The 15857-nt window shown below is 30.3% G+C and overlaps 1 protein-coding gene across 1 annotated transcript; it reads left to right on the top strand.

Moving 5' to 3' along the window:
• The first annotated feature begins 308 nt into the window (after positions 1 to 308).
• LOC129952975 (putative inorganic phosphate cotransporter) lies at positions 309 to 13948 on the top strand. Its single transcript, XM_056065977.1, has 4 exons — positions 309 to 910; positions 12109 to 12242; positions 12302 to 13381; positions 13456 to 13948. Exons 1-4 carry the CDS (start codon positions 838 to 840, stop codon positions 13633 to 13635), a joined length of 1467 nt encoding a protein of 488 aa, XP_055921952.1. The 5' UTR covers positions 309 to 837; the 3' UTR covers positions 13636 to 13948.
• Positions 13949 to 15857: the final 1909 nt, after the last annotated feature.

Raw genomic sequence — 15857 nt, 5'->3', positions numbered from 1 at the left:
CTAATCACAACCATCGTCGTTATGTTGGAAAAGTTAAGATAATTCCTAGAAATCACAACTTACTTATCAAATAATAAAACTTGAGTATCACCTCTTTTATCAACAATAAATCCAAATCTACAGAATCAAACCAAATTGAATTGAGTTCTATCTGCTTTGGCGTCAATTTCTAATCAGCTTGTGTCTTAACTCAAACAAAACAATAAATTCACTATCCGCTTCACGAATCTACACACAATAGCAATTTGAACAAAAAGTAATTATTTTATGAACAATATCATTAGTTACCTGCAACAACTGTTCGGACGTGCCGACTCCGACTCCAATATTATACCGAAACCGTTTCTGAAAATTTACAACAACAACATCATATAAGAGTATACTATCGTATACAATTCCGCATATGAGCTCGCATGTTTGCTGAAGCTAAAACTTGAAGCTGAAGCCTAGCCCGGCGGTAACGCTATTAGCGGCTGATCATTCGCCTTTTAACTCTGTTCAACTAAAGTTGAGCAAATGTGCAATTATCCAGACATTTAGTCGTCATATCGGTATAGAAGTAGTCGACGAACGACGACGCCGCCGACGACGTCTTGGTTGTGCTCTGTGGAAATAAATGTGTAAAAATCTGAAATAAAAACAGTGACTTCCCCATAAACTCAATTAAACAACAACAAATTCAATAATTATAGTGTGCGTTCAAATTTCGAAGGCAGGATAGTTGCGTTTTGTTTTAAGCGTGAATCGGGAGTATTAACTGAATTGGCGAACGGAATCAAACCGCTATACTCTAATTTATTTTGAAAAATCAAGTCAAGTGCTAACAAAACCGAAACCATGAAGAAGCCATACGACATGAACGTGATGGACAAATCCAAGGAAGCTGCATCGACCGGAGTCAGAAAACCAGGTAGACTAAATAGACTTTAACATAAAATCAATCAAACAACTTTACAACTTCGTTAGAGAGTTTGAACAAAGCTTGTAACCTTGATCTCACTGAACACCCACCAAAAATGGGCAGGACAAGTTTGATACAAGTAGATGTTAGATGTCAATTAAGTGCCAAGAAGAAAAAGTCCTAGTTGAAACATTTAATCAAAACTACAAGAAACATTGTGAAGGCATTGTGTAGAAATTAATTTTATTTATTTTTTTTTGGCTCTAAACATTTCATTAAGAAACTAAATTTATTCTATCGAACATTAAAAAATAATGAGACAGTAGCAAAAGTTTTTCGTAAAACACATTCATTAAAAATGCACTCCTATAGAAGCTCTGGGGGAAGTAAGCAAGGAGTTCTACATCTAAATAGAGTTCCGCAAATGATCATGTCAAGTCTTTTTTTTTAATTTTATTTTATTTAATTTAATAACTATAATTATGTAGTAGCCTAGTTTTTAATTGTTGTTAGTATATAGTATGCAGGTATGACTACATTAAATTCTAGTTTATTTAGAGCATATTTATTTAATTCAAGTATTGAAAACTTTATTGCTATAACCTTCCATAGAAGTTATAGAGCGTGCTTCATACTCTAACTCTTGGCAGTAATGAGAAAAGTTGCTTTGTGTGGCGCCTAATGTCGCCGGTAGGTATAAAATGCATATTATTTATTGGATTTTGGTTTCATAAATCATCGGTCGTATATATATGCATTTTTTGTTGGCACTCAAGAATCTAACACATTAGATAACAATAATTTTATTAAATAATATGAATAAATGCAAATTAATGTGCGTGGTCGAGCAGCGTTGATATTTTTCTGCCGTGTCCATTATTCAAATGCATAAGAAAAATTATTTTGTAAGTCAAGTACAAAATTTTAATCGACGACACATGTCTATTTGCCAATCCTATGACCATTGGATTTTTGTCTGTTACTTGTAGAAAAACCTTTATAGAACGCATTAATTGATTGTGATTAAAAATATGTTGTTTCTTTAATAGTGTCTTACTGATCGTTTTAGTAATGTAGCATAATTTTCACAATCTTCTATAATTATCTATAAATTTTATATTAAAAACTTTTAAAATTATTTATTTCATTTATAATATTACTAGCTTTTTACCCGTGGCTTCGCCCGCAGTGGAGAAATTAAATAAGTATGAGAGATAAAGGTTAAGGGTAGGTTAGTCTATGTTTGTACTTATTCCAAAGAGTTTGAGGGTTAGAAAGACCGCAAGAAGATAAAAGCGTAGCGTAAAGTTCCCTGATTTTATCTCTATAGTTTCATCCCAATGATTGTCATTTTCTAACAGTCGCCAAGCTTCACCTGCTTCTCGGTAGGTTTGACATTCCTGACCATTGACAGTTTTAAGATCTGTAAAGCTAATTGGACCTCTAACATGATGCAACAACATGAGCAGACATTCCTAACATGTACGGTAAATATAGAAAATTAGAAACAGTTGAAACTATATTCAATTGAATTAGATATTGTCGTCACCGTCGGTAATACAGTGGTTTTGTATTACAATATTCAGGGTTGAAACTTCATTACTATGATGCTAGATGATGTTATATGGCGTTGACGTAGCTACATTTGACGATATTTTGACAAACAATTTTCTTATTTTTCGTTATTTTTTTAATTTTTTGTATGAGCTACAAAGCTATAAAAATGTTTTAATGATAACTAAAAACTAAATAATTTTTTACTAAACACGAACAAAATTATTAGAAGAAATAAATTAGTATCGCTTAAAAATCTTTTAATTTTATTTAAAACTAGCTTTTTACCCGCGGCTTCGCCCGCAGTGGAGAAATTAAATAAGTATGAGAGATAAAGGGTTAGGGTATAATAATAGAAATGAGTCAATATAATAACTAAATTTTATTGCTTGGCTGAGATCAACAATTTTTAAAAATTACTACAGACAATGAAGTTTCAACACCTTAATATATGCTTATTGAAATGCAACAAAAAAAGTTAAAATATATTTCACCGTAACAAAAATAAATAATTCTGAATTCTAAAGAAAGAAGAGTCCACCACTGCCGGAGTATATTTTACGTAAAACTTGATGGAAAACATGATTTTGCTCTGGAAGTAATTGAGGGACTAATTCTGCCACTTTCTGTTGCAGTGCTTTGAAATCATAACCTAGCTCTCGTGCAATTTCATTATGAAAATCATCCACATTGTCTCGTCGAGGGATGGACATTCCAAAATCATCTAATTTTTTTCCAACCATCGTAAAAACCTTGTTTTCGATTATAATTAGCGTTTTATTGTAGACATGTTCATTGAAAGTAATTTCTGCGTGAACTTGCTGCAGTTGATGTAAAATATCTTCAGCCATGTATTCTTTGTACTTATTCCAAAGAGTTTGAGGGTTAGAAAGACCGCAAGAAGATAAAAGCGATCGATAATGGCGATCGGCATTGTAAAGCTTGTTCCATAGTTTCATCCCAATGATTGTCATTTTCTAACAGTCGCCGAGCTTCACATGCTTCTCGGTAGGTTTGACATTCCTGACCATTGACAATTTTAAGTTCTGTAAAGCTAATTGGACCTCTAACATGATGCAACAACATGAGCAGACATTCCTAACATGTACGGTAAATATATAAAAATTAGAAACAGTTGAAACTATATTCAATTGAATTAGATATTGTCGTCACCGTCGGTAATACAGTGTTTTTTGATTGTAAAATACTACCAACTGCAAAACAGCATAGATGACATTCAATTGGGGTTGAAATTTTGACTTGTTCGAAATTTATATTTTGAAAATTATTTGATTGTATACCTTACTAGCAGCCCGTCCCGACTTTGCACTGATAGACATAAATAGGTACAGATATTTAGGTTATAAGCATGCTAATTAAAACGACCATGAATCACTAAATTAGAAAAAAATTGTGTGTTTATCTTAAAACCTCTCTGTACACTACGTTGGCTGTGGTATTTGTAGGTGGCAACAAATCGTGTTGATTTTCAGGAGATCCTACTCGAGAAAGTGCCACATACAATTGCCTGTGGGAAAAGTCGATACCAACTATTTTAAAAGTTTGTCCCTGGGATTTATTTATTGTTATTGCAAAGGATATTTTTAAAAGAAACTCTAACCTTTTATAAAAGAAATGGGCAAATAAGTTGGTATCATCGGGATCCGTGGAACATGTGCGAGCTGACCGGCCGAGGGACCCGTAACGATAATTGCTACAATCACATTATCTCATAATTCTTTGATCAGTAGTCAGCTGTTACTCAGTGATAATGTAGCTTTCTAATGAAAAATAATTATTCAAATCGGTTCAGTTCTTTTTGAATTTATTCGTTACATACAAAAATACAAATCTTTCCTCTTTATAATATTAGTATAGATTTGATGATTTGCATAACTTTATAATAATATTGAAACAAAGTTAACATTTTAAGAAGTAGAATTAAAAAACAAATTTGAAGTATTCAAAATGCTAGATACTCGAACAATTACGAGCTGTTTTTTTGATGTCTACAATATTTTTCTTAGAATAAGCTTCTTTGATTTCTTCATTAAAAATCTGCAAACTTATTTACCATTGAATTATTACAAATTTTACAACTAAACAATATTTTTAGGACAGTCAGATAACAAACATTCAAATAAATTTAGCAAAACAATATTTACGCCACGAATAAAACGTGTTGAAAATTTTCTTCAAAGAACCCTTGTTTTGTTTTCTTAGCGTTATATTTTTAGAATCAAATTTAACATGAGACTAATTATAACAATTTAAGGGTAGATTTAAGAACATCAAAGGCCATAAACTCATTTCAATACAATTTTAATTCTAATTATAAAATTTTCTAGGATTTGTTTACATATTTTTGTACTATATTCGAAAACAAAATAAAGTAATAAAAGTAAATTAAAATTTTATTTGATAAAATAAAAGTTTATTTGAATCAATAAATTCATATATGTACATACATAATGACAAGTCAAGTCTTCATTTAATTTACTATTTGTAATTGTGCCATTGTGCTAAATTAGATAACAAAATAAATTTTTTTTATACAATTTTGAAAAACAAAACGTCTATCGGCAAATTTTCGAAACACATAAAGTAAACTTAACTCAGAAATAATCTTTTCAGTACATGTAATTACTTTGATTATTGTTTTAGAATTTTAAATAAAATTATTGGACGGATTTTCTTAAAACATCAAAGTACAACAATAGAATTTCAAGACTTTTTTTGACTCAAGTGGCCGTTTATCACTTTGACGAAAACCATATGTTTATTTGATGAAATAATTTTATGAACTAATCAAGGCTCTTACAAAAACTGACCTGTATATTTCATGCAACTATAGAGTATATCATAAATACAAGTAATTCTGCAATATAACAATAATTGTTAATAAATTTAGACAATGAGTTGTAAAAGAAGAAGATAAGAGTATTTTGGGTTAAGTCTATAAGTGTTGTCATAGTCAATTTCAAATAGGGGATATCACAGGCAGCCAATAATTGACACAATGATTTAAAATCCATTTTTATTATCTTTATAAATGAAGTCGTATGTCCATGATGGGGTAATAATGATAAGTGTAATACAGTTATTTATTGATGTAATCCTCTTATAAACTTGAAATAAAAAATTGATTTTAAACTTTTGTAAACATGAAAACCTTATTTCTACGATATTGACAAGAGTTTATGCGAAGTTTTTCTTTGTGGTTAACAAACAATATTATAAGTCATAATAAAAATCTATAAGAGTTCTAGGCAGAGGTAATAAAAAATGTATAAAATTTATTACAATAACTTCGTATTGTTTTTTCAATTATATTGTTATTATTATAGAGACACTTTTATTTTACACCATTCGTTAACCCTATTTAATTCTATCAATGGAAAATTATTTCGTACCTTCCTTTATATTATTAGCACATAATTAAATTAATATGTATATAATAATTTTTGTTCATTAATCAATACAATAATATATTTAATGGAGAATTATATATTTATTTTATTATCACATCATCTAAGGAGATATCTAATTATAATTTAATTTGTTATGTTTCATAGCGCAGCTAGTTAATTTTATTACAGCAACTGGAAAATTGTTTGTTAAGAAGCAAATAGTTTTGTGATTTATGAAGTTGATGAAAACTGCATGTATGCATTTTTCTTTTTATATTCAGTAAACTTTAAATTCTCAGTTTCTTTTCTAGTTCATCTGAGTGAAATCAAAGCAGTTTAGAGTTTAGTGAACTTAATTTTAAAAAATAAGTATTTATCCATGAGCGGTTTTTAATAAGTACAATAAATCATTTTTGAATTTTATTCCGGAAAATGAAAGATCAAGATGTGCATTTATTTCATTGACTGAAACTGACCTTGAAATTGGTTCATTCATTCCGTAGTTTGTTTGTTCTATGTCTAGGTTGAAAAACAAGGTGTTTTTCCCACAACGGTCTTGTTGGAGCATAAATAAAAATTAAAGACAGTAAGGTAGGGCATTTAATATGGTAGCACATAATATCACGCACAAAAATTATATCATGAATAGTTTTTCGAGATTTGAGCATCTGAAGGCCTAGAAGACTTTGGGTGGCTAGGGAATTTGTACAGAAATTCCAATGCATTTTATAAAAAACATACCTTGTAATACAATTTCGGATTTTTTGAATAGTTATTGGTGAGGGTTCCAGATTTCAGATTCAGCATATTCCAAAATAGATCTTACTAAAGTAGTGTAGAACGCAACAAAGGTGTAGGGGTCGGAAAAATCTGTTGAATTTCTTTTTATAAATCCTAACATTGAGTAAGCTTTGGCGACGATGGCATCAACATGTGGAACAAAAGAAACTTTGTGATCGAATGTTACCCCTAGATCTTTAACTTTAAAAGTTCTTTGAAGGTGGCTGGATCCTAGAGAATAAGGAAACTCGTAAATAAAATGTTTCTTGGAGATAGAAATAACAAAGCATTATTTAACGAAGTTACGAGCTTTAGGCTGTTTGACTTACACCAACAGGATAAGTTATCTTAAGTTTAATGCAGTATTCGCTTGGTACTTTCAAAAATAGTTTGAGGTCATCAGCATATATTAAACATTGGCTAAAATTAATGTGGTTGACAATATCACCAATAAATATTATAAACAGCAAAGGACCAAGATGACTACCTTGAGGTACACCTGAAGTACATCTAATAGGCCTTAAAGTATATTCCTCTATTTTCACTTCTTGCACTCTACCAATTAGGAATGAGCCGATCCACTGAAGTAGACTTGAGTGTATGCCGAATACTTCAAGCTTACGAAGCAATATATTGTGGCATACAGAATCTAAGGCTTTGCTGAAGTCTGTATAATTAGCGTCAACCTGGCTTTGGGTTTCAATAGATTTAACCACGAAAGAAGAAAAACTTTCTAAAAGTATAGGAATGGCAAATAACTTACAAATTCCCCTTTAGTTTTCAACGTTGTTTTTAGAGCGCGATTTAAAAATTGGAATCAAGAAAGATGATTAACATTCAACCAGAAATATTCCGGAACACAAAGAACGGTTAAAAATAATAATTAACAGAGGTAGGCAAAGAGAATTATAGCATCGTTTTGAGACAGTCGCAGGAATTCATTCCACAATAGGCTTAGCGTTGAGACTTTGTAATCCTTCTAAGACATCAACAAAATTAAGCTGTATGGGCCCAATATCCACTTTGGGCTGATCATTAGAAGGAAAGAAAGCATATCCCTGAGCTTTAGAGTATACGGATTCAAAATACTGAGCAAAAAGTTCAAGTGTCTTACTAACCTCAGTAGATTCATCACCTTTAAAATTCATAGAGTTGGGAATCCCAATTGATTTCCGATTAGAATTAATAAAATACCAGAATCGTTTTGGGTCGCATTTTAAGTTCGCTTCAGAGTTCAAGACATAATTTCTGTGCGTGAATTTACTAAGAACAATGAATTGAATCGTTGAATTTCTTAAACTTGGCAAAAGATTTGTTTTTTAGATTTTTAAGGTGAACCAGCCTCTCCTATTATACCACGGAGGCTTTGAGACATTCTTTTTCAATCTAGCTGGAACAAATAAATAGAAAGCATTATGTATTAATCCCGAAAAATAATTAAACATATCCTTCAAGTTTAAAAATTCAGTCTTCCAGTCGATATTTCCAAGGTAGTTATCGAGCTCCACGAAATTGGTTTTTAAAAAGTTATAAGATTCTAAATAGTTATGATCAATTTCTAAACAAATATATAATTCATAAATTTAAATTGTATACTAGTTTAGTCAATATGACGAAAATAAGATCAGCGTCTGAATTCGAAAATAAGTCTGATATTTTTTATAAATACTTTCCTTTGGATATTCCAAAGAATGCTAAAAAAATGTCATACAATTTGGTAGCCTATAACTTAGACCGCTACTGGTACACATTTTTAAAGATTTGTGTACACAATGTTTGAAACACCAAAAATAAAATGTAAACCAATTTCTTTGCCTTTAATTTTCAATCAGTACCATTAAAGCTTTAAATTGATTTACATCCGAATTTCGATCCAGTTGAAAGTACCTTTGCTTGAAAAAACTTAATTTATCAAATTTGTTTCCTTCTCAAACCAAGAACAACACATTACTGCGTAATAAGTTCTAATTGATAAAAGAGGTGTAAAGTAAAGTCCAAAAATATATCTACACATTTTACATTTTATCTTACAAAAAAAACATAGGCATGGAACTTATCTTAAATCTACCTAATTGATATTGTTTAACATTTGACGGAAACTCCAAATCGAAAACTAAGAATTTAAGTACCTGCAATTCTTTGGGCAAAAGCTCGTTATCTAATGTTAATGATCAGTAATTCTTAGATATTTTTGATAAGAACGTATAACGCACATTAAAAATTAAAAATAAGCAATCATCTTCAAGGTTTATCGTTTTGTTATTTGTTTATCAATTCGAATTTGTCTGGATAAATACCACAAGTGGGTTTATTTATTTATTAAGTTTTGATATAAATCTGAAATTACTTTTTGAATAATATTTTTCAGATATAAATTAATACTTGGCTTTGGTTTTTGAAATGCAAAACCACATGATAGTAATATTCAATTTAAGTGATTAAACAACCAGCTGCTATTATACTTTATCAAAGAATTTGATCGTGTATTTGGAATAAGTTTATTAAGTATTGTTGAAATAAGTGTAAAAACCCTTGTTAACATCTTAATTAAATGTTATCATTGTGAAAAAGGAAACTGTTTTATTATTCAAATAGTGTATTCATTTTTCAAGCACGTTAAGCTTCCTTATAAATGTTTAAAACCTTAATTTCTTAATTGATTTATGATACCAACTTATAAAAATAATTTGCATACTTTTTAAATCAATGATTCAAGTGACAATAAATACCAATAACTATTTCATCCACAATTACTAAGAATAATTTTATTATCATTGCTTACATTGGGTCACTGATCTGATATTAATCATAACTTGTTAATTTTCTATATTTTCCGCAAAATTTGAAATAATAAATCACATTGTCACTTTATTTACTAGCTCTGTTATTATATGCATATCTATATAATTATAACATTCCTCGGCACATCATTTTGAATCAAACACCGATGTAGTTTATTTTTATATTTGTAAACTCGAAGTTTTCAATCCGAGTTATTAAATAATTTTTTTTCTTACTAAAATTCCGTTGTAAATGTGATAATCCCGCCAACTCTCTGGATTTCCATGTTTGATGATTGATAATGACATGTTTGGAAATAATTGCTTATTGCAATTAATCTTTGGTTGCGATTTTTATTCGCTGCATCTACAATCTACATGTGTGTGTAAAAACATGCAACATGTTGTCTACATATGATTTTATACGAGTATTACGCAAATGTTACGAATAGAATAGGTATTCCTTCGGTAAATTGTTAATTATTATTATTTATATATGTATAACAGAACACAATAGAATAGAATTTCTGAATATTTAATTCAACCCACCATAAATATTAAAATATATATAATATATAAAACGCAAACACAAAATATGGCAGAATTTCTAACGCGTGTCAGCTTACATAGAACTTGGAAACATTTATTTAATTAACAGAGATAATGAGGTTCTATTTTTATTTAAGAAAAAGTTTACCTCTTATTATAATTTATGAAGACATGAATAATCATTTTTAGTTTACAGCTAAATATTGGTAGATAATGCAAATTTCATTTATTTTATAAAAAAACATTTCCGACTCAGTAAACTTAAGGAAACAAATCAAATATTTTGCGCATTTTATTAAAATTACTTTAAGCAAGCAAAAACATTTAAACGGATAGGGTACAAAATCTCCATTTTCAATACCAAGTTACTTCAGATGGTAAGTTAATAAACAACAATATATGAATTTTATCAACAGTTGTTGTTGTTTCTTCATAAGCTCAAAAGAAATTGTATGGTTATAATTTACAATTTAAAGGATAGAGCTAGGACATAACTATAGCCTGGGAGCACAGAATAGGGTCTGCTTACATAATTTGTTAATTTTGAAACAAGTATACATATTTTCAAATACGCTGATTGTGGCTAAAATTTTAAGTTTAATTTTGATTGATAATGAATTGTGGATCGTGTGCAGTTTATTATAAGCTCAAAGATAATTATGGTTATTTTGTACAATTTGGAAAAACAAGCTATGATATTGATAAGAATTTGCTAGCACATTAAGGGCTCTGCTTAGGTATTTAGGTGTGAGCAGGGCCTTATCGGTGACACCAATTTATGAGAATCAACAAGAACGAAGTTTTTGAAAAGACATTTACTCATTTTTAAAAGTTATATTTTAATATCTCGAACACATAAGAGCTCCCGTCAGGCGTAAACAAAAACAGTTTTTTAAAATTCAAAATACCGTGGGTTCCTAATTTAGGATATTGCAGGGATTTAACTCCCTTTTTCGGGCGGACAGCCTCTCATGTAAAACCGTCGCTTCACTTAGACAATAACCAGTCATAAACAGTAAAATATTAATGAAAATTCAAATTTAAAAATTAAAATAAATTAGTATTAAATAAAATAGTGATAATCTCGACAAATATTTGTACAAAATATTCCTCTGTGGGATTTTGTGTGGCAGAATGTTGTGCGGCTGGATTATGTTTTCCATTTGAAACTTCTTAGAATTTTCTTCAATTTGATACACTGATCCAAGAAGTAAGAAAATAATTCCATAGTTATGCTAGTTTAGCAGATGCATTTAAAAATGTTTACATGAGAAAACTAAAAAAAAAGAAACAAAATGTTCTTAACGGACGATGCATTTATTTGAAAAAAGAGAACAAAGACAGTTAAAATAAAATTGTAAATATGTTATGGGATTTCCTTTATATTAAGTTTTAGATTTAGCATTTTAATAATACTAAAAGTTTTAGACATCTGAAAAATAAAGTTCTAAAAAAATTCTTTAAAAATATACCTAATTTAAATAAGATAAGCGAAATTGCAAACATTATTATTTATCAACACCAAAAAGTACAACTGCAATTTTCAGTGTTTAAGATTTGTAATAATAGTTGCATAGTTTTTGGTGCTAACGACGACATCTAGCTGCGAGCATATGTAACGTTGCTAAAACGAAAATGTAAAACTGTTTCAAAAAATTATTTTTGTGCAATAACTTAACATAGTACATAACGTATATGTGATTTATATTAACAATAAGTTTGTCCCTTGTAATTTTTGATGTCGATAAACTTGTTTAAAACGATTAAGTAAAACTTTGCAACTTTTTTAGTAAGTGTACTCCAATTTATAATAATTGTATATGTTTTTACATTACTATGGTTCCGTTCTACGGGTTAACGTTTATTTGCCTTGTGCTTTGTCTCAAGAACTCTTTTCGTTTTGATGTGTTCAGATGTTTTTCAATAAAAAGAAAATTAGCAATTTACTAGTTAGGAGGGTAGTAGATTTTTTTAAATAACAAGCAAGAAGCAAGTAAAAAAAGACATTCTTAAAACCGCAACTCTACTGCAAGGGTTAATCATTAAAGAAAAAACTTGTTTCACTTTTTAATTTTAAGTTATTTTTTAATATTTCAATCGAACAAAATTTACACACATTTCTTTCTGGTTTCAGATTCCATTTTTGGAGTTCGTCACGTGCAATGTGCACTTATATTTTTCGGCTTGGCTGTCGCGTATGGACTTCGAGTGAACATGTCCGTTGCTATTGTGGTTATGACAGATAATTCAACCAATCCAAACTATCCGGTAAAGCTGAAAAACCTATTTTATAAAAGATTTTCGTCACTAATTCTACTATTTTTTAGGAATACAAATGGGAAGAAAGGGCAAGATCTGTAATTTTGAGCAGTTTCTTCTGGGGTTACGTGTGTACTCAAATTCCTGCTGGACAGTTGGCTCAGAGATTCGGAGCTAAATTAGTTGTTTTTTGGGGTCTCACTATTTGCTCAGTATTGGCCATCCTTACCCCGGTCTGTGCTCAGATTGGCGGTTCTCCACTTGTGATAACCTTGCGTGTCATCCAAGGACTTTGTCAGGGAACAGTCTTTCCGTCAACTCACACACTGGTCGCTAAATGGGCTCCCCTGTCTGAACGTGGACGGCTAGGAACTCTTTCTTATTCTGGAGCACAACTTGGAACCGCACTCATGCTTTGTGTCAGTGGAGAACTTGCTTCTTCAACAATGGGTTGGCCAAGTATTTTCTACTTCTCCGGTGGAATTGGTTGCGTGTGGGCGGTATTATGGTTCTTTTTTGCATCAAGTTCTCCATCCGAGAATCGCTTCATTTCTGAAGAGGAGAAGAATTACATCGAATGGAAACCCACAGACACCGATGGCGAAGTGAAAACTCCACAAAAGCTCTCAACTCCTTGGATTAGTATCTTCACATCATTACCCTTCCTGGTTCTCCTGTGCTCGCATTGCGCTAACAACTGGGGCTTCTGGACTTTACTCACTGAAATGCCAACCTACATGAAAAACATTTTGGAACTGGACATCAAAAAGAATGCAGTGCTTTCGTCCTTGCCCTATTGGGGAATGTTTGCCATGTGTTATGTCTTCGTGTTCATTGCAGAACTGCTTAACAAGTACCCGTGCATGAGTCTTGCGTTCAGCAGAAAATTCTTCAATTCTATTGGACTCTGGGTTCCAATGGTTGGACTCATTGGCATGGGATACATGAGCAGGGACAACGTCAATTTGGCTGTAGTCTTACTGACTCTCACTGTTGGAATGAATGCTGCCTGCTACCTAGGTTTCCAAATGAATCATATTGATTTATCACCAAACTACGCCGGAACCCTAATGGGCATTACAAACTGTGCCGCCAATATTATGAGTATCATTGCTCCACTTCTTGTTGGATTTATTGTTACGGATGAGGTAAGGGCTCATTTTCGCACATTGGAAAGTTTAATAAAATATTTAAATTTTGTTTTGCTTTTTTCAATTTTCAGACTGACCCCACTCAATGGAGGATAATTTTCTTTATTGCCGCTGGAGTTTACCTAGTCGGGAATACATTGTTCATCACTTTCGGAAAAGTCCAACCCCAATCTTGGAACGAACCTAAAGAGAATGCCAACAATGGCCATATTTATAGCCAAAACCCTGCACAAATAGAGTCACGTTATTGAATTTAGGTATACGATTTTTATTTAGATATTCAAATAGAAAGCCGTGATCTAGTCATAAGTGCTTAAAATTCAAAATACTTATAGTCAAGTCGTCAAAAATGATGCAACGAAAGAATTTATATAGAATTGTATTAAGAAACAAAAATATCACAATTGTGAAACTTTTAATTATGGCCGACTTTTAATATTGAAAGTTTTATTTGTTTAAGATTATAACTTAAGATGTAGTTAAGATTAGATTTGTATCAAATTAGATTTAAATTATTTGTTTTGATTGAATTGTTATAATAAATTGTTAAAATAATTTCTTAAACTGAATTTTTTCCTGTTTTAAGTTCGATTTTCAAAAGAAAGAAAATTAGGTACCAAAATGGAATAGAAGGCTTGTGTTTCAAGTTTTTCTTGATAACATGAGAAAGGTACAAACGAAAAAGATGAACAATATAAAAATAAGAATAAAAGGTATAATATTGAGTAGGCTTTGGTTTGAATTGTAAAAATAAAATAAGTTTTCAAACTTATCTTGTGTTGGGTTTTGAAAAGTGAGGGCAACGTAAGGTGTAAAAATTGTCTGAAGGACTTACAAACTAGAGTTAAAAATAGTTTAATATCTAATAAACTAAATATACATAAATACATAAATTATACAACAATAATTACTTCAGTTGATTTAAGATATGACATCGATGGTAAAACTTAACTCGTGCTTTCACCTATGTAAAGTGTGCTCGGATATACTTTTATTTTGTATGAATTGGAAACTTTTCATAAATTTAATTAAAGCAATATTGTCATTAAGATGAACAAATGAATTTCAAAATCAGTTTAAAATGTATTATCAGCGATAATAGAATCACTTAAAAATAGATACAATTATATTTTTTTCAATATTAGAAATCAAAACGTAAACAGTAAGGCTAGACAAATTATTGTTTTGATTGTAAGCTCGTGAATAGCCGGCGCGAAGCAATTTGTTCTGCCAAGTTTTTTGTTCATTGATTAAGTATATTGTTGGCAGAATTTCGTTGATGATGGTGTCAATCTTTATTGAGTTGTTGAACTAAAAGTGATAACTTTAATACATGATTTTTAGTGTTATTTTGCTAGAATACATAGACAAATGTATTTCAGTACAAGAAACTCTTCGATATTTTAATATAAGGAAAGCAAAGTAGTAATCGTTTGTTTTTTTAAGAGCTTGCGAACTTTAAATCATAACATAAAAGAGTATTATGTATTAATTAAACTGGTATCTTAATCATATCGTAGACAATTTGTGGCATATATTTTATCGTCATCGCTTCATATGCAACAATTTGTCTTATTGAAAAAGCCATCTCACCAGAAATTAACTTCTTCACTTAACATCTATCGAGTTAGCTTTTACAGGTTGCTTTTAACTACATACCAATTAATTAATTTATCATTTAAATATTGCTCAAAGCATTTCTTTCTAGGCTTATATCTAAATATAATTCAAATTCATTAAATAATGTCATGCATCTTGAAACTGGTTCATTTAAACCATAATTAAATCTATGATATAGTATATACTAAACAATTGTTTTGATCTTATATATCTTTGAGGAACATACAAATTTAATAGATTAAGTAAATCGGAGCAATTTACGTGGTAAGATAATATATCATGAATAAACATTACACAATTAACAATTCTCCCATTTTCTAAAGAGTTCAGACCAATTGAAGCACATATTGTAGAATAATAAGGCATTGAATCTAAATTCCATTTAAGTTTTTGAAATATAAATTTTGTAAAAGACTTTTGAACTTTCTCAATACGATTTTTTGAAACTCTATAATGAGGATCCCATACAACTGAATCATATTCCAAATGAGGATGTACAAGAGACATATACAGACGGATTTTATTGCATATGGCTTCAAAACTTCGGCACAATTTCTTTTAAGAAAACCCAACATTTAATTCGCTTTAGCAATAACATAATTCATATGCCTAAAGAAATTTAATTCGTTATTGAATATTACACCGAGGTCCTTAATCTCCGCAACTCTACATAAGACGACGTTTTATAATTATAATAGTATAATTATATAGTATGACATCGAGAAAAAGACACACAACTACATTTATTGATTTTAAGCGAAAGATGATTACTTTTACACCAATCGTTTATAGTATCAATATCATTCTGTATTAATACACAATCATTGATACTTTTAACAGTTGCAAATATTTT

Source organism: Eupeodes corollae, chromosome 3 (assembly GCF_945859685.1).
Source record: "Eupeodes corollae chromosome 3, idEupCoro1.1, whole genome shotgun sequence".
Lineage (NCBI taxonomy): Eukaryota > Metazoa > Arthropoda > Insecta > Diptera > Syrphidae > Eupeodes > Eupeodes corollae.
The sequence above is the reverse complement of the archived record's forward strand: the minus strand, read 5'-3'. Positions and strand labels throughout refer to the sequence as shown.